The 27935-nt window shown below is 42.1% G+C and overlaps 1 protein-coding gene across 5 annotated transcripts in view; it reads right to left on the bottom strand.

Annotated features, from left to right (window-relative positions):
* Positions 1–27935, bottom strand: part of abhd18 (abhydrolase domain containing 18) — a 102980-nt gene that overhangs the window by 26143 nt on the left and 48902 nt on the right. For 4 of the 5 annotated variants that reach the window (XM_067993587.1, XM_067993594.1, XM_067993616.1 and 1 more), the window contains 3 exons: positions 16799–16937; positions 10852–10941; positions 4339–4440 (listed from right to left, as the gene is read on the bottom strand). In XM_067993587.1, coding sequence (XP_067849688.1) covers positions 4339–4440; positions 10852–10941; positions 16799–16937 — 331 coding nt within the window. Of the gene's footprint in view, positions 1–4338; positions 4441–10851; positions 10942–16798; positions 16938–24648; positions 24753–27935 lie in introns of all 5 variants that reach the window. The other variant, XM_067993607.1, reaches the window with a different exon arrangement.

The raw sequence follows: 27935 nt of genomic DNA, 5'->3' as shown, positions 1-27935 counted from the left end.
TGTTGGAGCTGCACCCACCCAGGCAAGTGGAGAGTATTCCATCACACTCCTGACTTTTGTGCCTTGTAGATGGTGGGAAGACTTTGAGGAGTCAGGAGGTGAATCACTCGCTGCAGAATACCCAGTCTCTGACCTGCTCTTGTAGCCACAGTATTTATGTGGCTGGTCCAGTTAAGTTTCTGGTCAATAGTGAGGGATTCGGCAATGGTAATGCCGTTGAATGTCATGGGGAGGTGGTTAGACCCTCTCTTGTTGGATATGGTCACTGCCTGGCACGAATGTTACTTGCCACTTATGAGCACAAGCCTGGATGTTGTCCCGGTCTTGCTGCACGCGGGCTCGGACTGCTTCATTATCTGAGGGGCTGCACTGAGTCAATCATACAATAAACCCAAGATTATTCTTACGGTTCAGAACCATTTCCAGCAGTTTTTGTATTCACTGCAGACTGCATTTCCCACAAAGAAATCAGAGTTCCCTACGAACTAAAAGTTTAAATTTAAAGCATGCAGTGAACAGGAGTAATGGGCCTCAGTTAACGACATATCCTTACACCATTAAGTCGCACGGGATATCCACAATACATTCTTAATAGCCAGGAAAACAGCACTCGTCAGACCAAATGGTTCAAATTAAAGCTACAAATTAGATTTATAGTAAAAATAAACCAGACAAAGTGAACAAACTTGCATTTATATAGTCCCTTTCATGACCTCAGGATGTCTCAAAGTACTTCACAGTTAATGAAGTAATTTTTGAAGTGTAGTCACTGTTGTAATGGAGGGAAATGCAGCAGCCAATATGCACACAGCAAGGTCTCAAAACAGCAATGAGATAAATGAACAGATGTGCTGTTTAGTGATGTCTGTTGAGGGAAAAATATTGGCCAGGACACCAGGAAGATTTCCTTGCTCTTCTACAAAATAATGCAATGGGATCTTTTACAACCATCTGCATGGGCAGATGAGGCTTCGGTTCAAACCCAGAGGTGAGAGTGTGCTACCACTGAGCTAAGGCTAACACCTACAGTAATAACTGACTTACAATGTTACTTTTGATAGTTTCCAGTACCAAAATAATGAGTTTGAATTTGTAAGAGTCCTTTGATGATCTTTTACTTGGGGCATGTCTCTATATCCACAGAGCTCTTTCTAATCACTATAATATGAAAAATAAGTGGTTAAATTTAGTGAACTAAGTATCCTACAGCTGCTGCACAAATACCTTTCATTACCTTTCAAGTAGAAGCCAATTTGTTTGAAGGACATCCCCAGTGCTTACTTAACAGGCCAGAAATTATATTTCCATCACCCAAGTAGATGGGAATGTGGATAAAAGTCTCAGCTTTCTGGAACAATGTTTGTTAGATTAAACCAGAAACAAATGCTTTTGGAATATCTGCCTGGTATAACACCCCCTTAATGGTTGTGATAATTCACAGACATTTGAGCACCGTTTCTTCTGACAGTGGTAAACTTACCCACATTGTCATTTCACAGAAGTACAGATTCCAGCTAGACAACCTGATCGAATTAGGTTTATTTTATAGGCAGTGTCCACAACCCCCCGCCACCTTCAAATTGCTCTCCAAAGATAGCAGTTATTCTCCATATACTATATTGCTTTACCCTCAGGCTCTAAGACAAAAGAAATAATTTCAGAGTGCAGCTCAAAGACTTCAATTTAAAATACATTGGCCTAACTAAAAATATGATAGAACAATTTTATGACACAACGCAGGACAGAATTTCATGAATAATCGTGATAGAATGTACCAAACTAAATAAAGAAACTGCGTTTATATAGTGCATTATTACAGCTCAGAACAACCCAAAGGGCTTCATGAACTGCTTTTTGAAGTTCAATTACTTATTTGGGTAAACACAGCAGCTATTCTGCACACAGCATGGGCTCATATACAGTAATTTACATAGAATTAACACAAACAGGCCATTCGGCCCAACTGGTCCATGCCAGTGTTTATGCTCCACACGAGCTTCCTCCCACCCCTCTTCATCTAACCCTATCAGCATAATCTTCTATTCCTTTCTCCCGCTGTGTACATCCAGCTTCTCCAACAGGAACAAACATATACAAGAGAAAGCATGAGAAAATGAGAAAAAAAGATGTTCCGAATTCTCAAGATATGCACCCATCCCTTACTTACACATCCCACCCCTTGCAAAAGTGCAAAATCTGACGTGACATGAGCAATGCCATGGGAGATTGACTAGTACTTTTAAAACAGCGAGTCTCAACAGTATCCTATTAAAGCTCCACAGCTAGTCAGATTATTTTCTCTCCTATGATTTCTTCCTTTGAACCTCTGTTCCCAAGCTTAGGGATCAAATCAGAGACCTCTCTAATCTGCATAGCTCAGTGTCACATCACAGTGCATTTACTCAATGAGTTACAGGACTCAGCTAACTCAGCTTTTATTGCTTTCTTATGCCCTGGGGTTAATGCCTTCAATTTGGTTTTACATTAGCAAGAAAAATTTAAATTAGCCACATTCTTTTGCAGCCTCCTTGCTGGTTGAGTTAGGATGGTGAGTGGGCTTGTATTTTTTAGGCTGCAGCTCACTGTAAAACATGACCTCAACTCAAAGGCTTCATCAGCTGATTCAATATCAGATTAGAACATAAAATTTTGTTTTGTAATTTGTGAAAGACGCATAATCAAGATTTGGTTAAAACTCTGAAGCAAGATAGCACATTATGGTGCTCCAAAATAACATGCAACAAAGATGCAGAGCACTTCTGCACAGCCAGGGAAGTAAAAAGTTTCTTTAAAAAAAAGTTTCCCAAAGGCTTGGGAACAAGTTGGCTATTTTGTCCTCTTGTTTGGGGAACAGAATGTGGCCAGGGAGACCTACATAGAAAGGGACAAAATAAATTTAATGGAGAAAATATGTAAAATAAACTCTCCAATGGTGATAGTTTGCCTTTGTTCCTGAGTAAGGAATCTTACAACACCAGGTTATAGTCCAACAAATTTATTTTAAAATCACAAGCTTTCGGAGATTATCCCCTTCGTCAGGTGAATGAGTGAAAAGGTTCTCAAATCGCATATCTTATACTAGGCTGGGACAGCATCACACCAATCAAAAGGTGTCGTTGTTATTCAAACAGGCCAGTCACGGAGAACAGCACGTCCCAGTACACTGGATATACATTGTGTCAATTACACAGACAGAAAGAAACCCAAATGGCAGAGAGAGAGAGAAATAAACCCATTTGGGTTTCTTTCTCTCTGCCATTTGGGTTTCTTTCTGTCTGTGTGTCTGTCTGTGTAATTGACACAATGTATATCCAGTGTACTGGGACGTGCTGTTCTCCGTGATTGGCCTGTTTGAATAACAATGACACCTTTTGATTGGTATGATGCTGTCCCAGCCTAGTATAACATATGCGATTTGAGAACCTTTTCACTCATTCACCTGGCGAAGGGGATAATCTCCGAAAGCTTGTGATTTTAAAATAAATTTGTTGGACTATAACCTGGTGTTGTAAGATTCCTTACATTTGTCCACCCCAGTCCATCACCGGCATCTCCACATCTTTGTTCCTGAGTGGTTTTATAAGCTAGGTCAGTGTAGTGCAAGGCTAAATTCTTAGAAGTATCATTCTTCCAAAATCACTGGTTTTGTTGGACCACCACATTGTGGAGCTCTCCTATTTCGCTAGCAAGGTGCCACTAGACACTCTCACTTACATGCAGCACACTGGCCAAAAGCACACTTAGAAAGAATACTCTTGCAGAACTTCAGGCATGGGGTAACTGTTAGTTTGGAGTTGTCAAGGCTTCCCATAAAAAAAGTTGTATCTGCAGGAGGGTGAAGTCAACAAATAATAATTCACCTACCTGTTACTTTTTAGTAGCAAAAGCCATTAATTGGTTCACTGGTGATGTGATTTTCAAGCAACAATTCAAAATGGGAAGGTAAAGAATAAATTATTGCTGTGACATTTTGCATTCAGTTTTAAATTAAACTTTGCTGAGGTGATAATGATTAACTACATTGGTTTGATTATATCTAGAGATGTTGCTAACCAAGTAAACAAATAGTAATATAAACTAGGCATAGTTTTATGCTGCAAATAGAGGTCTCGGATTAATAGACACCTTAGTCTTCAAGATAGAAGAGATCACAAGTTTCTAAGCAACATCAGATGCCCAGACGTCAAGGGGCCTGTATTATACTAGGATCTTAGTCATCAGTTGACATGCCACTCATGGAAAATCTTTGAAGGTAGTTTATATCATTTGGAATAACACTACAACACAAAGACAATGATCACATTCAGTGCACTGACATTTACCACTTTACAAACTTACTCCACAGTACTCTAGTAGTCTGATAATTTCTTCTTCATAAACTGTTTCTGTGGCATACTGTTTTTCCAGCTCGCTCCAATTCACTGCTTTGCTTAAAACACCCTGTGAATAGCAGTAATATTAAAATAATATTCAGTATACAACAATTTGCATTTACATTGCACCTTTAACATAGTAAAACTTAAGGAGTCTTACAACACCAGATTATAGTCCAACAGCTTTATTTGAAATCACAAGCTTTCAGAGCTTTCCTCCTTGGTCAGGTGAGTGTAGGATTCCATAAAGGCACAGCATATATAGTCAGAGAACAATGCCTGGTGATTACAGATAATCTTTCCAACTGCCCGTTATCACACCTCAGCAGAGATATAATCAAAGCAATCAAAGGAGTGGATGGTGTTCAGACAGAGAAACATTACACACAAGACTACTGAATACACAAGCAGTCAGAACACAAAGACAGAGAGAGAAAGAGAGACACCCGAAAGGCAGTGAAAGAGAGAGAATGACCAGTTGTATTAAAAACAGATAACTTTTTTTCGCTGGTGGGGTTACATGTAGCGTGACATGAACCCAAGATCCCGGTTGAGGCCATCCTCATGGGTACGGAACTTGGCTATCAATTTCTGCTCGACGATTTTGCGTTGTCGTGTGTCTCGAAGGCCGCCTTGGAGAACGCTTATCCGAAGATCGGAGGCTGAATGTCCTTGACTGCTGAAGTGTTCCGAGACTGGGAGGGAACCCTCCTGTCTGGCGATTGTTGCGCGGTGTCCATTCATCCGTTGTCGCAGTGTCTGAATGGTCTCGCCCAATGTACCATTCTGCGGGGCATCCTTTCCTGCAATGTATGAGGTAAACAACGTTGGCCGAGTCGCAGGAGTATGAACCATGTACCTGGTGGGTGGTGTCCTCTCGTGTGATGGTGGTATCTGTGTCGATGATCTTCGGATAAGCGTTCTCCAAGGCGGCCTTCGAGACACACGACAACGCAAAATCGTCGAGCAGAAATTGATAGCCAAGTTCCGCACCCATGAGGATGGCCTCAACCAGGATCTTGGGTTCATGTCACGCTACATGTAACCCCACCAGCAAAAAAAGGTTATCTGTTTTTAATACAACTGGTCATTCTCTCTCTTTCTCTGCCTTTCGGGTGTCTCTCTCTCTCTCTGTGTTCTGACCGCTTGTGTATTCAGTAGTCTTGTATGTAATGTTTCTCTGTCTGAACACCATCCACTCCTTTGATTATATCTCTGCTGAGGTGTGATAACGGGCAGTTGGAAAGATTATCTGTAATCACCAGGCATTGTTCTCTGACTATATATGCTGTGCCTTTATGGAATCCTACACTCACCTGACCAAGGAGGAAAGCTCCGAAAGCTTGTGATTTCAAATAAAGCTGTTGGTCTATAACCTGGTGTTATAAGACTCCTTACATTTGTCCACCCCAGTCCATCACCGGCATCTCCACATCATAGTAAAACGTCCCACTGCACTTCACAGGAGCGTCACCAAACAAAATCTGACACTGAGCCACATAAGGACACACTAGGACGGGTGACCGATAGCTTGGTCAAAGTATAAGGATTTAAGGAGAGTCTTAAAGGAGAAGAGAGAGGTAGAGAGGCAAAGCAGTTTAGGGAGGGAATTCCAGAGCTTAGGGCCTAGCTATCCCTCAGGGATGTGCAAGATGCCAGAATTGGAGGAGCGTAGAGATCGCAGAAAGTTATAAGGCTGGAGGAAGTTACAGGGATAGGGAGGGATTTGAAAACCAGGATGAGAATTTTTTTTTAAAAAAAGGTGTTGCCAGACCAGGAGCCAATGTAGATCAGCAAGCACAGGGGTGATGGATGAACGGGACTTTTCCACACCATTGAGTTGAGACTGATTAAACTCACTTCACATAGGACATCTACAACCAAACATTTACCCAGTCAGTCTGACTGGATTTGAAACCAAATTCCAGAGTTGGTAGACAACACGCCAATCGACTCAAAATTGGACAGTAACGAGATTGTCTAAGTTTGAAAGGAACCCAGAGATAAATGATAAGCATTTACTCAAGTCTGATGAGATTTAAATACTAAACAACTTGCATTTATATAGTGTCTATAACGAAGTAAAATGTCACAAGGCGCTTCACAGAAGTGCGAGACAAAAATTGACACTGAACCAAAGATGATGATTTTAGAACAGGTGATTAAAAGCTTGGTCAAAGAGGTAGGATTTAAGGAGTGTCTTAAAGGAGAGGGGTGGAGAGATTTAGGGAGGGAATTAGAGTTCGGGTCCTAGACTGCTGAAGGCACAGCTGCCAATGGTGGGGTGAAGGCAATGGGGGATGCACAAGCGGCAACAATTGGAGGAACACACTGTTCTTGGAGGGTTGTAGGGCTGGAGAAGGTTAGAGAGATAGGGAAGGGCGAGGCCATGGAGGGATTTGAACAGGAGGATGAACATTTTTAAAATCAAGGCATTGGTGGACCAGGAACCAATGTAGATCAGCACAGGGATGATGGGTGAGCGGTACTTGGCGCAAGTTAGGATACGGGCAGAAGAGTTTTTGATGAGCTCAAGTTTATGGAGTGGAAGATGGGAGGCTAGCCAGGACAACATTGGAATAGTCTATTCTAGAGATAACAAAAACATGCATGAGAGTTTCAGCATCAGATAAGCTGAGGCAGGGGAGGAGACAGGCAATGTTATGGAGGTGGAAGTAGGTGGTCTTGGTGATGGAGTGGACACAGGGTCAGTGGCTCAACTCGGGGTTAAATAGGACTGCAAAGTTGCGAACTGTCTTGTTTAGCCTGAGATAGTGGCCAGGTAGGAGGATGGAATCGGTGGCAAGGGCCGAAGACTATGGCTTTGGACTTCCCAATGTATAATTGGAGGAAATTGCAGCTCATACAGAACTGGACATTGGACAAGCAGTCCAACAACAGAAGCAGTGAAGGGGTCGAGGAAGGAGATGTGGGGTAGAGCTGTGGGTCGTCAATGTACATGTTGAACCCAACGTCATATCTTCGGAAGATGTCACCGAGGGGCAGCAAGGAGGAGGCCAAGGATAGATCCTTCGGGGACCCCAGAGGTAACAGTGCAGGGATAGAACAAGAAGTCATTGTAGGAGATTCTCTAGCTATGACTGAATTGGTTAAGAATGGAATCAGGCAAGGGCAGTCCCACTCAGCTGGAGAATTGAGGAGAGGCGGTGGAGGAGGGTGGTGTGGTCAACCGTGTCAAAGGCTGCAGACAGGTCAAGAAGGATGAGGAGGGATAGTGCACCATGGTCACAGTCACAGAGGATATCATTTGTGACTTTGATTAGGGCTGTTTCAGTGCTGTGAAAGGGATGGAATCCTGATTGGAAAGATTCAAACATAGAATTGCGGGGAAAATAGGCATGGATTTGGGAGGCGACAACACGTTCAAGGACTTGGGGAGGTTAGAGAAGGGGTGGTAGTTTGCAAGGACGGAGGGTTCAAGGGTGGGATTGTTTTTAGGAGGAGGTGATGGCAGGGTTGAAAGGGAGGGGGAAACAGTACCTGAGGAGAGAGAACCATTTACAGTATAGGTTAACATGGGGGTCAGGAAGGAAATTAGGTGGTCAGCAATTTAGTGGGAATAGGGTCGAGAGAGCAGGAGGTGGGTCTCGTGGACAAGATGAGCTTGGAGAAGGCATAAGGGGAGAAACTAGAGAAAGATGTGAGTTCATGGCTAGGGCACAGGGAAACCTTGGTGGGCAATGGGAAGGGAGGGATGCAGATAAACAGATGATCTCAATCTTAGTGACAAAGAAGTCAAATTGGAGGGGAGGATGGAGGGGGAGGGGAGAGGGATCGAAGGAGACGGCTGGTAGTGGGCAAAAAAAAGCCAGGGGTTATCTGCATTCCAGGATGATCCTGGAGTAGTGAGCAGTTGTGGCAGAGGAGACCATTGCTTGATGTGGTCCAGCTCATCGGGTAATGAATGACTAAACCAGTTGTGTGCCACATATATTAAGATCTGCAAAGACGGGGGTCGTACCGGGGGAACGACCAGGGTGGGAGAGTAACAGTTTTACTGGGGACAAAGACATCAAAGGTGGAGGTGAGGGTGTGATTGAGCAGAGCAATAGCTGCAGATGTATAGGAACACAGGAACAGGAGCCCTTCGAACCTGTTCCGCCATTCAATTAGATTATGGCTGATCTGTTACTCAACTCCATTTACCCACCTTGGTTCCTTAATCCTTAATCCCTTTGTCTAACAAAAATCTATCAATCTCTGTTTTGAAATTTTCAATTGACCCCCAGCCTCAACAGCTTTTTGGGGGGGAAGAGAGTTCCAGATTTCTACTACCTTTTATGTGAAGATGTGCTTTGTGATGTTATCCCTGAACTGCCTGGCTCTAATTTTAAGGTTATGCCCCCTTGTTCTGGACTCTCCCACCAGAGGAAATCATTTCTATCTACCCTATCAACTCCTCTGATCATTTTAAACACCTCAATTGGATCACCCCTTAATCTTGTATATTCAAGAGAATACAAGCCTAGTCTATGCTACCTGTCCTCATAATTTAACCCTTTCAACCCCAGTATCATTCTGGTTACCTCCAAGGCCAATATATCCTTCCTGGGGTGCATGCCCAGAACTGAATGCAGTACTCCCGGTGGGGTCTAACCAGAGCTGTACAGCTGTCACACAACTTCCACCCCTTTGTATTCCAGCCCTCGAGATAAAGGCCAACACGCCATTTGCCTTTTAAATTATTTTTCGAACCTGTCACTAGTTTTTAGTGATTTCTGTACTTGGATCCCTAAATCTCTCAATTCATCCACAGTTCCTAGCTTCTCACCATTTAGAAAATACTCTGGTCTATCTTTCTTGGGTCCAAAGTGGATGACCTCTCACTTTTCCTACATTAAACTCCATCTGCCACAGTTTTGCCCATTCACTTAATTCATCAATGTCCCGTTGCAACTTTTTCCTCCCATCTACACTATTTACTGTACCACTTAACTTAGTGTCATCAGCAAACTTAGATATACGGCTCTATTTATGAATATAGTGAACTGCTGAGGCCCCAGTATAGATCCCTAAAGGACACACCAGTCACTTCCTGCCAATTTGAGTACATACCCTTTTTATCTCTACTCAGACTCCTACCTCCTAACCAATTCCCTATCCAAGCCAATAGGTTGCCTCTAATTCCAAGCGCACTCATTTATGTTCACAGTCTTATGTGGAAACTTGTCAAATACCTTCTGGAAGTCCATATAAATAACTTCTATGGACACTATCTATACTTGTTACCTCCTCAAAAAATTAAACTAGAGAGACCAAAGGCTAGATAGTTGGAAGTTTGAAAGTGCAGTTGTAAGTGACTTGGGGGGTGGGCGGGGGAACAGCTTTCTCCATGAAGGAAGTGGGGTTGGAAGGGGGAACGGGGATGGTGAGTGACGAAGGATACAGGCAGTGATCAGAGAAGGCCTTGTGTGCGATTAAGATGATGAGAAAAAAAGAGTAGCCACGAAATGGCAAGGTCAAGGGGATGGCTGTGAACATGGGTAGGCGAGTTTGTGGAGGGAGAAGTTAAGGGAGGACAGGAAGACAATGAACTCAAGAGGAGAGAGGGCGAAGTGAGTTGAGATGAAGGTTGAAATCTACAAGGAGAAGTCGCTCAGTGCAGAGGCTGAGGGAGGAAAGCAATGAGGATATCTTGGTGAGAAACTTGGCGTGGGGCCTGGGTGGGCAGTTGAGAATGAGGATTTTAAAGGAGAGACGAGGGGGATGGAACAAGGTGAGGTGCTCAAAGGAGCAGGTGCCAGAGGAGTAGGGGGATAGAACAACGTGAGATTGGCACGATTAGCCCCCCAGCAGGTGTGCTACTGGAAAGGTCAACGAGGGAGTAAGATGGGGCAGTTAGGATTGCTGCTCGTAAGGAGGCAGCGACGAGTGCCTCAATGGGCCCTTCGGAAAATGCCGAGAGAGGCACAGAGGGAAGCTGTGGGCTTATCCCAGAGGGATAAACCACTTTCAAAATTAAGGTATGCAGCATTCAGGAGTAATGAATGACAGTGGCAAAACAAATTGATGTCTCCCCTTCCTCCCCATAGTATTGGGATGGGAAGGTGGAAGGAACAGAAAAAAAGGTGAGAATTTAATGTGAAATATATTTTGAGCCGCATACAAAGTTTGTGTTAACTGTTACAAGCTCTTTGAAAATATGCTTGATGTACGCAAAAACAAGTTACTTAGCTCAAGGCTTAATATTTCTAATTTGAACTGGAAACCAGAGACCAAAAGTCATTATTGTAATCGAAGATTTCAATTTAATTTTCAAAAGGACTTCATACAGTATCCATAGTTCAAGTGTAACAAAACAAAGTTTAATGCAAATACACAAACTCACAGAACTGACAGGATGATTTCAGAAAGTTTAGAAAGCCTTGCATCCAGTCTCTCCACACAATGTTTAAACATTTCTTCGAATGAAATAAACTGGTGAATCATAGTACTGAAATCAATAGTAATTACTCACTGTAGTAAAAACTCCCGAGGCTGTAGACCAGGACAGACAGGGTACTAATGGTATGGGTTTGGGCCAGTTACTTGCAGCTAATGATGCCATCTGAAAATAGAGGAATATTTAATGTGACACTGCAATTACATCAAGACTACAGCACAGAAACACGCCATTCGGCCCAACTGGTCTATGCTGGCATTTATGCTCCACACAAGCCTCCTCCCACCCCTTTTCATCTAACTATCAGCAAACCCTTCTATTCCTTTCTCCCTCATGTGCTTATCCAGCTTCCCCTTCAATGCTATTTGCCTCAACCACTCCTTATGGTAGCTCATTCCACATTCATATCACTCTTTGGGAAAAGAAGTTTCTCCTGAATTCCCCTTTGGATTTATTAGTGACTATCTTTTTTTTTGTGACCTCTAGTTTTGGATTCCCTCACAACTGGAAATATTTTCTCTACATCTACCATATCAAACCCTTTCATTATCTTAAAGGCCTCTATCAGGTCCACAAAAAGGACAAATCCAATCCGGCCAATTACCACCCCATCAGTTTACACTCAATCAGCAAAGTGATGGTAGGTGTCGTCGACAGTGCTATCAAGCAGCACTTACTCACCAATGCTCAGTTTGGGTTCCGCCTGGACCACTCGGCTCCAGGTCTCATTACAGCCTTGGTCGAAACATGGACAAAAAAGAGCTGAAATCCAGGGGTGAGGTGAGAGGGACAGCCCTTGACATCAAGGCAGCATTTGACCAAGTGTGGCACCAAGGAGTCCTAGTAAAATTGAAGTCAATGGGAATCAAGGGGAAAACTCTCCAGTGGCTGGAGTCATACCTAGCACAAAAGAAGATGGTATTGGTTGTTGGAGGCCAATCATCTCAGCCCCAGGATATTGCTGCAGGAGTTCCTCAAGGCAGTGTCCTGGGCCCAAACATCTTCAGCTGCTTCATCAATGACCTTCCCTCCATCATAAGGTCAGAAATGGGGATATTCGCTGATGATTGCACAGTGTTTAGTTCCATTCGCAACCCCTCAGTCAATGAAGCAGTCCGTGCCCGCATGCAGCAAGACCTGAACATCATCCAGGCTTGGGCTAAGGGGCAAGTAGCATTCGTGCCAGGCAATGACCATCTCCAACGAAAGAGTCTAACCACCTCCCCTCGACATTCAACGGCATTACCATCGCCGAATCCCCCACTATCAACATCCTGGGAGGTCACCATTGACCAGAAACTTAACTGGACCAGCCATATAAATACTGTGGCTACAAGAGCAGGTCAGAGGCTGGGTATTCTGCGCCGAGTGACTCACCTCCTGACTCCCCAAAGCCTTTCCACCATCTACAAGGCACAAGTCAGGAGTGTGATAGAATACTCTCCACTTGCCTGGATGGGTGCAACTCCAACAACTCAAGAAGCTCGACACCATCCAGGACAAAGCAGCCTGCTTGATTGGCACCCCATGCACCACCCTAAACATTCACTCCCTTCACCACCGGCGCACTGTGGCTGCAGTGTGTACCATCCACAGGATGCACTGCAGCAACTCGCCAAGGCTTCTTCGACAGCACCTCCCAAACCCGCAACCTCTACCACCTAGAAGGACACTGGCAGCAGACACATGGGAACACCACCACCTGCATGTTCCCCTCCAAGTCTCACACCATCCCGACTTGGAAATATATCGTCGTTCCTTCATCGTCGCTGGGTCAAAATCCTGGAACTCCCTTCCTAACAGCATTGTGGGAGAACCTTCACCACACGGATTGCAGTGGTTCAGGAAGGCGGCTCACCACCACCTTCTCAAGGGCAATTAGGGGTGGGCAATAAATGCTGGCCTTGTCAGCGACGCCCGCATCCCAGGAACGAATAAAAAAAGTCACCCTTCAATCTTGTCTTTTCTAGAGAATACAGCCCCAGCCTATTCAGCCTTTTCTGTCAAGGGTATCCTCTCAGTTCTGGTATCTTTGTGATTCTTTTTTACAACTTCTCCAATGCTGCTATATCCTTTTTATACTACGGAGACCAGAACTGTGCACAGTACTCCAAATATGTTCTAACCAAGGTTCTATGCAGGTTCAACATAACTTCTCTGCTTTTCAGTTTGATCCCTCTAGAAATGAACCCCAGTGCTTGGTTTGCCTTTATGGCCATATTAACCCTGCATCACTACTTTTAGTGATGTACACTAGGCATTCGATAAGGTGCCACATAAAAGGTTGTTACACAAGGTAAGGGCTCATGGGGTTCGGGGTAATATATTAGCATGGACAGAGGATTGGTTGAAGGACAGAAAAGAGTAGGGATAAATAGGTCATTCTCAAGTTGGCAGGCTATAACTAGTAGGATGCTGCAAGGATCGGTGCTTGGGCCTCAGCTATTTACAATCTTTATTAATGACTTAGATGAAGGGACGGAGTGTAATGTATCAAAGTTTGCTCACGATACAAAGTTAGGTGGGAAAGTAAGCTGTGAGGAGGACACAGAGTCTGTAAAGAAATATAGACAGAATAAGTGAGTGGGCAAGAAGGTGGCAGAGAGAGTATAGTGTGGGGAAATGTGAGGTTATTCACTTTGGTAGGAAGAATAGAAAAACAGAATATTTATTGAATGGTGAGAAACTATTAAATGTTGGTTCAGAGAGACTTGGGTGTCCTCGTACAAGAAACACAAAGCTAGTACGCAGATACAGCAGGCAATTAGGAAAGCAAATAGCATGCTGCCTTTATTGCAAGGGGATTGGAGTACAAGAGTAGGGAAGTCTTAATACACTTGTACAGGGCTTTAGTGAGATCTCACCTGGAGTACTGCATGCAGTTTTGGTCTCCTTATCTAAAGGAGGATATACTTGCCTTACAGGCAGTGCAACAAAGGTTCACTAGATTAATTCCTGGGATGAGAGGGTTGTCATATGAAGAGAGGTCGAGTAGAATGGGCCTATACTCTCTGGAGTTTAGAAGAATGAGGGGGTGATCTCATTGAAACATATGATTATGAGGGGGCTTAACAAGGTAGACGCTGAAAGATTGTTTCCCCTGGCTAGAGAGTATAGAAATAGGGGGTATGGTTGCAGGATAAGGGGTCAGCCATTCAAGACTGAGATGAGGAGGAATCTCTTCATGCAGAGGGTTGCGAATGTTTGGAATTCTCTACCCCAGAGGGCTATGGATACTGAGTCATTGAATCTATTAAAGGCTGAGATGGATAGATTTTTGGACTCTAGGGGAATCAAGGGATATGGGGATTGGGTGGGAAAGTGGAGTTGAGGTCGAAGATCAGCCATGATCTGATTGAATGGCACAGCAGGCTCGAGGGGCCTTCTGGCCTACGCCTGCTGCTGTTTCTTATATTCTTACACATTCATGTAAAGCAAACTTCTTTGGAAGCCATTTTATGTAGCAGCTCCCTCAAATTGGTACAAAAATGTAACAATGGACCACGGCCATTCTTCCCATTCAACCTGCTCCTTTCAAAAGGCAATGTATAAACAACATGAATTCTCCCCCCCCCCCCCCACCCCACCACTTCCCCACTTCATTCTTGGGGAAGGCGAAGTGACCATAAGTCACAGATAAGATAAAACTCAAACATTTCTTTTACTCAAAAGGTAATTGTTTTAAAATTCTATTATAGCAATTAATATTTAAATATATATTCTTCATCTCTGTCTGATGCTTGAGATTAGCCATATATTTTATAATACGAATTGACCCTCCCATCTCACCCTTCCCATCTTTGTCCTGCTCATGTTTGTTCTGCTCATGTTTGACACATCAGCCCTTCCCTTCTCTATCCCAGTCTGCTCCAACTCCTCCACGCCCATCTCAGTCCATCCATTTCTGTCCACCTGTCTAGTCTTCATCCACCCATCCCCTTCTGCCTTTGTCCCCTTCTCATCCATTTGTCCACCAATCCCCATCACTGTTTCCATTTCACAATTGTCTTTCAGTCAGGTGGAACTTTGTTAAAAAGCTTAAATCCTTCACATCTGTAATTTTAAAATACAAAATCATGTAACTAATATCCAAGTTTTTTTTAATATGACATGTTAAAATGTTATATTTCATAGTTACAAAATTTTGTCAATTCAATTATTTTTAAAAGGGACCAGAGTACCTGGCAGCGATGTTGAATCAATATTAAATCAGTCTTTTCAATACTCAGGAAAGAAGTGGGGTACTTTGGCCTGAGGGTAAAGCCAGGAGGCAGGTTGAGGCCAAACCAAGACAGCAACCCCTCAAATAATGAAGCAGTGACTATCTTCAACAAGAGAGAGTCTAACCACCTCCCCTTGACATTCAACAGCATTACCATCGCCGAATCCCCCACCATCAACATCCTGGGGGTCACCATTGACCAGAAACTTAACTGGACCAGCCATATAAATACTGTGGCTACGAGAGCAGGTCAGAGGCTGGGTATTCTGCGGCGAGTGACTCACCTCCTGACGCCCCAAAGCCTTTCCACCATCTACAAGGCACAAGTCAGGAGTGTGATGGAATACTCTCCACTTGCTTGGACGAGTGCAGCTCCAACAACACTCAACAAGCTCGACACCATCCAAGATAAAGCAGCCCGCTTGATTGGCACCCCATCCACCACCCTAAACATTCACTCCCTTCACCATCGGCGCACAGTGGCTGCAGTGTGTACCATCCACAGGATGCACTGCAGCAACTCGCCAAGGCTTCTTCGACAGCACCTCCAAAACCCACGACCTCTACCACCTAGAAGGACAAGAGCAGCAGGCGCATGGGAAAAACACCACATGCACGTTCCCCTCCAAGTCACACACCATCCTGACTTGGAAATATATCGCCATTCCTTCATCGTCACTGGGTCAAAATCCTGGAACTCCCTTCCTAACAGCACAGTGGGAGAACCGTCACCACATGGACTGCAGCGGTTCAAGAAAGCGGCTCACCACCACCTTCTCAAGGGCAATTAGGGATGGGCAATAAATGCCAGCCTCGCCAGCGATGCCCACATCCCATGAACGAATATATAAAAAAAAACAGAAAGCCCAGTGCTAAAGCCCAGGAGGCAAGTAACCAGAAGGAAAATGGAGCCATGGAGGCACCGAGTAGAGAGCGGCAAAACAGACAGAAGGGGCCTGGAGTCACCAAAGCAGATGCTCCAAGTCCTGTATCTAAGAATTAGGTCAAGAATGGAGAGGCTGGGTACCAAAGGGGTAAGGCAAATATTGGCAGGAGTGGAGGGATTAGCACCTGGTAATTATATGGGCAATAACTGATTAGCAATCACACGGTAACATCAAAGCATAAAATGAAGTCACAACAATGTTATGCTGAGGCTACCTACAATTAGAACACAAATCATTGCATGCTTTGTAATTCAATGAATTCTTCAGGTTTTTACAAGTCAATTTTGTAGCATGGCTCAAAAATTTAAAGAAGCAATATCCTTTGTATTGAGTTCTCTGGGCTCCATCAAAAAAATATTACCCAATATTTTTTCTAACTTGTTTCTTTTTTGCTAATGAAGTTAAGATAGTGAATTTTAAACATGTGTTCACTACAACTAAAACAAAAACAGCAGAATTCTGAACACACAGAGTTCCAAATCAGTCTCAGCAAAGTTGTCTGGGATAAAACAGTAAAGTGAAGGTGAGACTTTCCCTAGAAGTGAGGACGTGTCTTCAATCTAGCCCATTCAAAAGCAAGATTGACTGAGGCTTAATAATCTGCTCAATCTGGGAATGGTGCATGCCAAGAAGGCAGGTGTCTGAAGAGAGAAAAGATACGAAATTGACAAGGGAGCAATAGGGGGAAAAAATTCACCTACCCACAATTTCAGTGAATCAAACACGGAAGCTAAAATTGAAAATCACTTAGCATTCAGTTGATTTGCAGCATTTTCAATCTTTATTTTCTTCAGTTATGATATCTGCCCACCTTTCGGGCAATTCAGGAGCTTTATAAAATGTTAAAACTTACATGACCTCCCATTGATATCCCAGTCATTCCTAGAGGTCCATAACCCCCTCTCTCCAGCCAATGAAGAAGAGCTGCAGACTCCAGGACCAGAGCTCCTCCCATCACAAAAAGATCAGAGACATTCCTTAAACTTGACCTCCTGTCCAGAGAAAATAAGATGGAACAAGTGAAAACCGTGGACTAACAGCAGCTTTGACTTTTTCCTCCTTCAAGCTATCTTTTTAAATGTATAGGTCAACATTATTACTATAAAGGTGAATAGAAATCCTTTAGTGTAATGAGTTACTACAATCTTTTATTTATAGGCAAGTTTCTCTTTCCTGAATGTGTTGGTGTATGGTTCGAGGATGCTTTCTTGTACCTCATCCAAGTGGCTGTTCTTCATGCATGAGCATAGACGGTGAGCTCCAAGCTAACTGACCACAAAGGAGGCCAATATTGAGGAGTCCAATCCTCCCCCTACCCAACCAGTATGAACCACAGGATAGTGAACAGGAGTGGGTGGCCTGGCTCACCTTCCCCTCCTGATGTGCTGAGCTAACTGTAGCACCTCTCGTCATACCAATTTAATTTTCATAGAAACTACAATTTTACTGCCAGCATGGATTCTGGATTCAAATCTTCCTCACTGCTAGTTGACGCTGGTAAAGTTGCTGACAGGGAAAACCCTCATGCTTCCTGGAGCAGCTTCACAGGAAATAGCATGGACTACAACCAGAGACTGCCTGGAAAGCAGTGTCAAAATTCCAGAATCATGGGAGATCACGCTGAAGATGCAGATTTCCTGGTCTGATGTTACACCCCCTAATGTTATCTATTGAACTGTTGTAGGATGCTCTTCGTCAATGACATCACCTAGCAGGGAAATCCAACTTGATAATTTTATTACATGCAACAGAAATTAACATTTCTATGAGAAAACCAAATAAAACAATGACGAGTGTATTACTTTTATTTAGGGAATGCGAGTACTTTCTTCTAAACCTCCCTTCTCCTCTAATGTTTGGATTTTTTTCTGAATAGTTTTTTTTTAAAAAGCAAAAAATGGCCTGAAGCTATCACAGTAAGCGATTCCTACCGAATCAAAATGTGAACTTAAATAGTGATTAGTACATGGTTAATTGAAATTAAGACTGGCTAACCAGCACACTAGTTCTAGGCAAAGACAGTTGAACAAAAAGTATAAATTCTCAAAAACAGCAAAAAACAAAATGCTATTCTAAAAGCAGCTTGCAATTTAACAGATAAGAAGTAGTGTTTTTGCCTTTCAAAAAAATGAAATACCTCATTCTAAACTATGGCTATGAACAAACCACAGAATTAAGTTTAGCTCACTGTCGTTTAGCTTTGTCATTTAGCTTTCTGTCCCTTATTTCAGCATAAATTACTACATTTTGATTACTCTCTACTACCCTAATTAAAATGTAGCATAATTGCTACATGTCACCTGAAAAAAATGCATTCAAGTCTCGATTTCTTTCTCTCATATTTTAGATTCCACAAAGAATGAGCTCCTTTCATTTTGTTGATCTGCTCAGTTGATTCACCTCAACAGTGATCCTTCCCCCAGAGGTAAGCAGGCAATGCAATTTTCCTTGTCATAAGAAGCATCTGTACAATTTCTAATGGTATATGCAGATCACAATTAGAAAGTGCTACTTACAATATAGTTTAAAAAGGATCCTATAACTTAAAAAAGTGCTATCGAAACAAATTATTACATCTATATATCTTCCACTAGAATAAAAATTCCAGGCAGTTCATACATAAATAATTGACGCGTTATAGGTTATTAACTGCTAGAAAGTATAACACACCATGAGTTTAAAACCCGGTACACCACCAATCCAAAAAAATGTGCTATTGCTTTCAGCAAACATCAAGTAGAGCAACTGTTATGCTTCAAACAGGAGTACCCTTCCATTAGTAAGAATTTATTTGATTTTTTTATTCTGAACTAAAGGAGATTATGGAGAATGCATTCTTACTCAACTCTATAACCATAATTCACTTTTGTTTCTAATATGGAGAATGCGAAGAAATGGTTCAGAATTAATCATTTATTTCTAAGGTTTTACATGTTTTACACTATTTAGTGTGGGAGTCCATACAAATCAATCGACTCACTTGAAGAAACTGTCATTACTAGTGGTTACTGTGAATATAATGCAGTACTGCACAGATTTCCTAAGGACCCTTACCATACATGGAAGCCCCCAAAGAAATGACAAAATTCAATATACTGACTTTTGTTTAACAACATCTATTATAACCACCATTATAAGGTTCAGTATCGATGATCACAGTAAAAGTTAATACTTAATACATTTCACAGAATCTGAAATATACAATCACAGTATTAGCTGCATTTAACCCAATAGTAATATTAAAATTCAGTTTTCAAAGTTGTAGCAGCTACTTGGAAGAATTCAAAGTGCAAAATAGGATGAGTATACTTTCAGGTTAAGTCGCGTTGAATTTTAATTACAAGAGATAGAAAGTGTTTCATGTAGTGAAAGATAAGCTGGAGTATCAACCATTTTAGTTGATTTGGGTTTCATCAAATTGCCGTTGGTCATCTTCCTGCTTGACAAAAATCTTCATCGCCTTCTCACTGGAATATTCATTTTAAAATCTTCCAAAACCCACCTTCTGATGTCCCACAACCATCTTCAAAACACCACCTTACTTTCAAAATGTTATAATTTAGGTGAATGATGATTGATTTTAAATCTTTGTCAACTACAACTGACCATCACTTCAGGCAAATGGACCAATCACAGCAAATAAATCCATTATTTTAAAAGCGATGTGGATGCCAAATTAATTAGTATATATAACATTACTTATTTTGTTTTGTTTCAAGAATTTTACTGTACCATGTTTTCAGCCACAATAATTGGAGGCATAAACTCTTTTGTTAGTCTTTCACAGATTTAGATAGATGTACCAGAAATGATATCTATCAAATTATCTACATAAATTTTAATGTTACTGATAACAAAAATAAATTCCTTTGTTGAGCCCCTAAGCTCTGGAATTCCCTCCCTTAATCGCTCCACCTCACTCTCCGCCTTTAAGACGCTCCTTAAAACCTACCTCTTTGACCAAGCTTTTGGTCGCCTGTCCTAATATCTCCTTATGTGGTTCGGTGTCAAAGTTTGTTTGATAACACTCCTGAGAAGCACCTTGAGACGTTTTATTATGTTAAAGGCGCTATATAAATGCAAGTTGTTGTTGTTGACAGACACATTTTGGAAAACACATTGGGCCATAATTTGCTGTGGCAGGGCATCTCTGCTGTTAAACGTGCAAGGGCAAGTCTAGGTTTTTCATGGCAAGTTGCTGAAAGTGTGAGCTGATAACATCACAGCGAGAGAAACAGGGCAAGCAACTGTGGATCTCCTGAACCAATCAGATTAAAAGATTGTGAAATTAACAGCACAAGGACTGAAAAGGAAGTTCAAATTGGAGTGGGTGAATTCAATGTCAAATCAGGTACCGAAAGAGAAGGAACGAAAGATCGGATTAATATAGAAAATAGGAGTAGGCCATTCGACCCTTTGAGCCTGCTCCGGCATTCAATATGATCATGGCTAACCCTCTATCTCAATACCATAATCCTGCTCTCCCCATACCCCTTGATGCCTTTTGTGTCTAGAAATCTATCTATCTCCTTCTTAAATATATTCAGTGACTTGGCCTCCACAGCCTTCTGTGGTAGAGAAATCCACAGGTACACCACCCTGAGTGAAGAAATTTCTCCTCCTCTCAGTCCTAAATGTCCTACCCTGTATCCTAAGACTGTGACCCCTTGTTCTAGACACCCCCCCCAGCCAGGGGAAACATCCAATCTGTCTAGCCCTGTCAGAATTTTATATGTTTCAATGAGATGCCCACTCATTCTTCTAAACTCGAATGAATACAGGCCTAGTCGACCCAATCTCTCCTCATACAACAGTCCTGCCATCCCAGGAATCAATCTGGTGAACCTTCGCTGCACTCCCTCTATGGCAAGTATATCCTCTCTTAGGTAAGGAGACCAAAACTGCACACAATACTCCAGGTGTGGTCTCACCAAGGCCCTGTATAACTGGAGTAAGACATCCTTGCTCCTGTACTCAAATCCTCTTGCAATGAGAGAAAAGAGAAAGGGAAGGTAAAAAAAATTTAAATTTTACATTTTAAAATCTCCAACAATTAAAACCTGAAGGAATGAGCCACCAGACTTGTAATAGTTCATTTTCAGAGCCAGAGAGGTTGACTGGCAGTAATTAACACTTTTGTTGTTAAAAGGGCACTTAGACTGATTTCTATGGTGTTTGACAGCAAATTATGGCCCAATAACTCATACAATTTAAGTAAACCATTGGTGGGCCTCGGGTCTGCTCTTGGATGCTCAGCCGTTCTCCAAACCACTGCACCCCCTAGCCTTCTGCCTGCATCGGTCACTGCCTTTGCTTTGTAACCCATTCTTGCCTAGCTCTATTCCATGCCTTGCCGCACCGCTCAGCGGCTGCATCGGCCGTTTCTTGACCCATTCATGTTTGGGCTTAATGTCTTCCTCATCCAGGGATATTCACCAGGGTTCTTCCTCCTGGCATACCCACAACTCCTGCTGGTCTATTGTGTAGTTATCATGCAAGGCCACAATTAGGTTCAGTACTGAAAACCCCACAGCTGATTGGTCTAGTGGTCAAGACTAACAGGTCAAGAATGATCACTTGAGTAACTCATCAGAAAGTTGCCCAAGTGACTATCCATAATATGCCAAAACATGTGTTGCTGTCTTCATGATAGGAGGGGAGACAAATGTGAAGGAGGGAGAAGCAGAAGAAAGTGAGATTGAGCAGGAGACATTAAAGAGGTGCAGCAAATTAATTTTATATTTAACAAAACAAAATGCAATTTCTATAATTTGGAAGATTCCCTAAACCAGACAACATTCCCTAGCAGAATAGGCAAGCAAGCAATCTACTCCCAGTCCTTAAAACAACTTTCAGGTGCAGGAATGCAATAGGAATGAATGTCTTGCCCTCATTTCCCTCCGTCTGTAGAAATATTGATTTAATTCTGAATCTCATCCATTTTGCCTCACCAGCATAAGGACTTGTGAGAAATCATGGGCCCTAACCCATGTATTACATAATTTCCTATGCCACCGTGGGCTCCCAAACTTTACAGCTATTGACTGCCAGAGAGGAAAAAAAACTTATTGTATAATATGGAACATAAATAATGTCTCTGATAGAATTAATTTTAGAACTTAGCTTTTCATCTATCAGAATGCCTTTATGGATAACATAATGTATATAGCATAATTTGACATAATGCTATATACATTGGCTTCTGAAACACAGACTGTAAATTTCAATCCTAAAGTCAATACCAGCATTTACAATCTCAGCATATGCACATATAATACAACAAAATCATTTAAGTAACGACAAATGTTACTTTTTGTTCCATTACCTATTAATGCAAACATTACAAACAGCAACATAGATTTCAATACTGGCATTTACAGTACCCTCAGTTGTTGTAAATAATATGTATAATATATAAAATATATTTTTAAAAATTTTTTAAAAAGTGATTAATGACGAGACTGCAAAAAATTGTTTCTTTCTTACTGCCCTATAGTTTTCCTTCAATAAAGGGCGCACATTAATGCACTCATTATTGCTCTAGGAAAATTGTGCCAAGCCTATGGAATCAAACCTTATCTAATGCTGGATTGGTCAATTGAAGGACAAATTCTCAACAAAATCTGCTTTTAAATCAATTTATCAAAAACAAAACCGTGGCATTTTTTGCTGGAGAGCCAAGAAGATAGGTTGCTTCCTCTTCATTATTGCCATAGTTAATAAATATGACAGACAACAATTATTGGCCTCTACCCAAGCTGTTCCAGTACAGCTACAACACTAGCATCTACCAGACAATGTGGAAAATTGCCCAGGTATGTCCTGTCCACAAAAAGCAGGACAAATCCAATCCGGCCAATTACCACCCCATCAGTCTACTCTCAATCAGCAAAGTGATGGAAGGTGTCGTCGACAGTGCTATCAAGCAGCACTTACTCACCAAAGCTCAGTTTGGGTTCCGCCAGGACCACTCAGCTCCAAGCCTCATTACAGCCTTGGTCCAAACATGAACAAAAGAGCTGAAATTCCAGAGGTGAGGAGAGAGTGACTGCCCTTGACATCAAGGCAGCATTTGACCATCACCGAATCCCCCATCATCATCTTGGGGGTCACCATTGACCAGAAACTTAACTGGACCTGCCACATAAATACTGTGGCTATAAGAGCAGGTCAGAGGCTGGGTATTCTGTGGTGAGTGACTCACCTCCTGACTCCCCAAAGCCTTTCCACCATTTACAAGGCACAAGTCAGGAGTGTGATGGAATACTCTCCACTTGCCTGGATGAGTGCATCTCCAACACCACTCAAGAAGCTCGACACCATCCAGATCAAAGCAGCCCGCTTGATTGGCACCCCATCCACCACCTGAAACATTCACTCCCTTCACCACCGGCGTACCGTGGCTGCAGTGTGTACCATCTACAGGATGCACTGCAGCAACTCGCCAAGGCTTCTTGAGCACCTCTCAAACCTGCGACCTCTACCACCTAGAAGAATAAGGGCAGCAGGTACATAGGAACAACACCACCTGCATGTTCCCCTCCAAGTTACACACCAACCCGGCTTGAAAATATATCGCCATTCCTTTATCATCGCTGGGTCAAAATCCTGGAACTCCCTACCTAACAGCACTGTGGGAGAACCTTCACCACACAGACTGCAGCGGTTCAAGGCGGCAGCTCACCACCACCTTCTCAAGGGCAACTAGGGATGGGCAATAAATGCTGGCCTTTCCAGTGATGCCCACATCCCATGAACGAATAAAAAAAAATTTGCATTTAGTGTTTTTAACACTGTGAATGTCCCAAAGTGCTTCATTGACAAGCAGTTAATGCCAAGACCTTTGAATTCTGCTCCGCTGGTTGCAAGATTCTGAAATTAGGACTTCAGACTTGTCCAGGTTCCAATTTTCATACTACAATTCTCAAGAAATCAAAGTGGTGTTCTGCCCCATGATGCAATTGCATGTTTACTAAACGATAATTGCTAAATGCAATACTGAGCATTAGTTTCATAAGATCAATACTGCATCACTTAAACCATTTTAAAGTATAAGTAGGAATCTCCCAATCAGTATCTCAAAATTTAAACAGATCAAACAATGATTAACTTAACGTTCCTTTGTTTACTTTAGCAATTTGTTTAAACAAACATTCTTCTGCTAATCAGGGCTGTACTCATGCAGTGCTCTTTAGCATCCTGCATAACCACAAACAACTCAAAACAGACTACCCATAACCTTAATTTGCCCAGTAATTCAGCTAATCTCCTAGGCCTTTTCAACTCCAATCTTAACACTTATACTGCTCACCACTGGGCTCTTCTAACCATTGTCTCATATCTATCTCTTGCAGAATACTCCATAATAAATTTCACAGTGTACATTAGTTCCATCTTATCTGTCTCTAAATAGGCCAGATCTTCAAGCATGCTCTGCATTTTTCCCTTGATCTAACTATTCCTTTCACTATGCCAGTGATGTAATGGATATTATTTTAGCTTTTCCCCCCTCCATCCGATCTAAATATTACATCTTAGCCTAATCATGCCTGCTGTTTTGCTGTTTCTTGTTAAAAAAAACAACTATCAATTACACCTTGCATCTTGATCTGCCTGAAGCATTCCCAGCCAACTTCATCTCCATTTGCAACTTATGTAAATCTACTATACTATGCTAAATACAACTTATGAAAAATCAATTACTATTTTCCTGCCCTCCAGCAACCACTTCTTCTGATCCTTTGCCAAAATTGTTGTCTTCAACTTCTTTTCCACCAATCTTCTATTCTGAAGGTATACCAGGTCTCCTAAGGAGAAAAAAAATCTTTTTGGCTCATTTTTCTCTTCCACCTCTATCTTAAAGATCTTAGCAAAGAACCTTCTTCCACCGTTCCAATCTACTCCACCATTATGACTAAAATATTGAGCCAAATCTTGCTGGAGCAGAGCATCTTGCTGTTGGCAAAACTTTTTCCTGCACCCGTCAGCTTCAATTTTTTTTGTGCCGTAACTTGCTGGAAATGCAAGCTGAAATCGACGGCAACAGGGCACCTGGGGCCTTAGTGAACGGCGGGACCAACAGCCTATCTCCTTGATCAATGGGATTTAAAGATTGAGAAAGAAACAGGAACGTTGGAGAAGGAGGATGAATTAGAGTGGGTGAATTAGAGTTAAATCAGGTACAGAAAATGAAATAAAAAGAGAGGGAAAGAAAGATTGGACTGAGAAAAAGAAAAAAATAAAAAATTTAAATTTTATTGCAGCGTGGCGTAAATCGACCAGCAAGTTCCCGAGATTCGCAACTCACTGCGTATCCCTTAATCCCCTAAATTTGCTGGCCAATTTGTGCGTTAATAACGGAGTGCATTGTTAATACACTTATTTTTCCAGCAAGATTTGGCCCCATGTTTTAATATCATACAGGTCTATCGGGATCCTCCATACTTTGGACTCCTTCCCACCATTTTCACTACGTAACTCATTTCAAGCTTCACCTTTTCTTCTAGTGTTCACCCTACCCATAAGAAAAATGATCCTTCTTACTGTATTGCTTTCAGTACAAGTTACAGAAGCTGTTACTTAAATTATCCATCACCTTGAAGGTTCTGGTCTTCACCATCATCAGCATGGCTTTAGGCATGGCCACTGGTGATCTCGTCATCCATGTTATGTACCTCTAGAACTCTACAAGATATTTTTGTGAATCTTGTGTCATAGCCTTGGACATCGCCAAAGATCTGACTGGATATACCACTATGCACGTAAACAAATCATACAGATAGCCTCCCATCAAAGCTATGCACATGCCTATCTAGTCTCCTCTTAAATCACTGTACCATAGTTGATGAAGGCAGGGGATTCCTTTGCTGGACCTCTTTCCCAATCTATTCCTTCTTCATATCAATGATTTCCTCCACTTAACATCTAATCCTTTCACATCCTCTGCTGATGATTCTATCTTCCAATGGTCTTCAGTCCCCACGACATACTCCGTTCCCTATCTACCGACACCATCCCCCATCCTAGCAAATGACTCAGACTGAACCAGACTGTTCACAGCCTTGGCGTCCTATTTGACCAGGAGCTGAGCATCTTGCTGGAGCAGAGCATAAACTTAAACTCATCCAAAATACTGTTGCCCATATCCTAACTCGCACCAAGTCCCATTCACCCATCGCCCCTCTGCTCGTTGAGCTACATTGGAACACCTCGATTTTAAAATTCTCATCCTTGTTTTCCGATCCTTCCATGGCCTCGCTCTTCCCTATCTCTGTAACCTCCTCCAGCTTTACAACCCTCCAAGAACTCGGCGTACCTCCAACTCTGGCCTCTTGTGCATCCCTCACTCCACCATTGGTGGTCGTGCCTTCAGTCGTCTAGGCTCTAAGCTTCTGGAATTCCATCCCTAAACCTCTCCTCCTCACTACCTCCCTCTTCCTTTAAGACATTCCTCAAAACCTACCTCTTTGACCAAGCTTCTGGTTACCCATTCTAAATGTCTCTTTTGGCTTGGTGTCATTTTTTGTCCATTACACTCCTTGAAGGGCCTTGGATGTTTTACTACGTTAAAGGTGCTATATAAATACAAGTTATAGTTGTTGATTGACTTGGTCAAAGAAAGTTAAAGTAATCAGAGCTACGAGTCCTACATGACTACCAGATTGTAAAAGTTATTGCACAGTTGAGTTTCAAATTGCCAGACACTTGCTTTAGCACCCCTTTAATACCACCTGAGGGCTTCCCTTGAAAATTATCAGAAGACAAACCTATTTACTGTTTCTTTTCCTTTCTTCAGCCTTACTGCAACATCCACATTAAGCCAATACATTAAGCACAGACTACAATGTGCAAATGAACCACATTCTATTTTCGGGGAATAAAAACTGCTTTGCAATTTACCAACTAAATTGTTGTAAAAAAATTGCAGAGCATATCTCAGAGATTGGAGCATTTCAAAACACGTATTTTTGTGGCCTTTAGTCTAATTTAAAAGGACTCTCTTCTTTTAAAAAAGTCAATACTCAATTCCTTAGCTGAATTTGGATTAGCTGAAGTGAAATACACCTTCGCGCACACAGCCTTTTAAGTGTGGATTTGTTTGAGTGTAAGGTTGTCTGCTTTGCAGAGTTTTCTTTCATCGATGGCATGTCTTACACAGCACAGAATCTATCCGATCTTGATTGGTTCTGGGAAATCGCATGGGTATTTTGTCCAGGTGCTATTATAAACTACCTCCTGTGACCTGTTGATTCTGCCTATATGAAGGCCCAAAGCCAGCATGACAACTCAATTCTCTTTGACCCACACTATCCTAAAACAACTTACTTAAAAATTCCTACCTGTAAAACACCAATGACAATTCCAACAGGGCCTGAGGGGATGGTCATGAGCGATGCTATCATTTAAAGAATGACAAAGACCGTACAAGGTACCTAATCTTATTTTGGTCATTCAGGCATCCCTCACACAGTAGTATGAATTTAGCAAGATTGAAGCCATAGCTGGGACATCCTAAACCCTGCCACCAGAACAAAGCTGCCAAAAATATAGCCTTGGCTGTTGGTCTCTCTCTGAAACATGAAGTCGATAGTGGGAGGGGAATACAGTCCAATGAAAGAAATACAGAGCTCCTCTACCCTACATAAGGCTTGCATGCTTTTCAGAATTAGGAAAAATGAATGCAATCAAATCAAAGAAGCTGATAACTAATGGAGAGAATTTGTTTGTTGATAGAATTCTGCCAATCACTGCTCTATCACAATCTAATGGACCTCCCAAAGGAAATGAAATCGAATGGGTGGCACTCTACACTTAAAGAATAAAGAAGTGGAGCAAGTCAAAGGTGCCATTTAGCAATTGATACTTGCTCAATTGCTAAATTTAAATCTGAGATAGATAACTTTTTGGCAAAGGTATTAAGGGATATGGGCCAAAGGCAGGTATATGGAGTTAGATCACAGATCAGCCATGATCTGATCAAATGGCGGAGC

Source organism: Heptranchias perlo, chromosome 1, assembly GCF_035084215.1.
Source record: "Heptranchias perlo isolate sHepPer1 chromosome 1, sHepPer1.hap1, whole genome shotgun sequence".
Lineage (NCBI taxonomy): Eukaryota > Metazoa > Chordata > Chondrichthyes > Hexanchiformes > Hexanchidae > Heptranchias > Heptranchias perlo.
The sequence above is the reverse complement of the archived record's forward strand: the minus strand, read 5'-3'. Positions and strand labels throughout refer to the sequence as shown.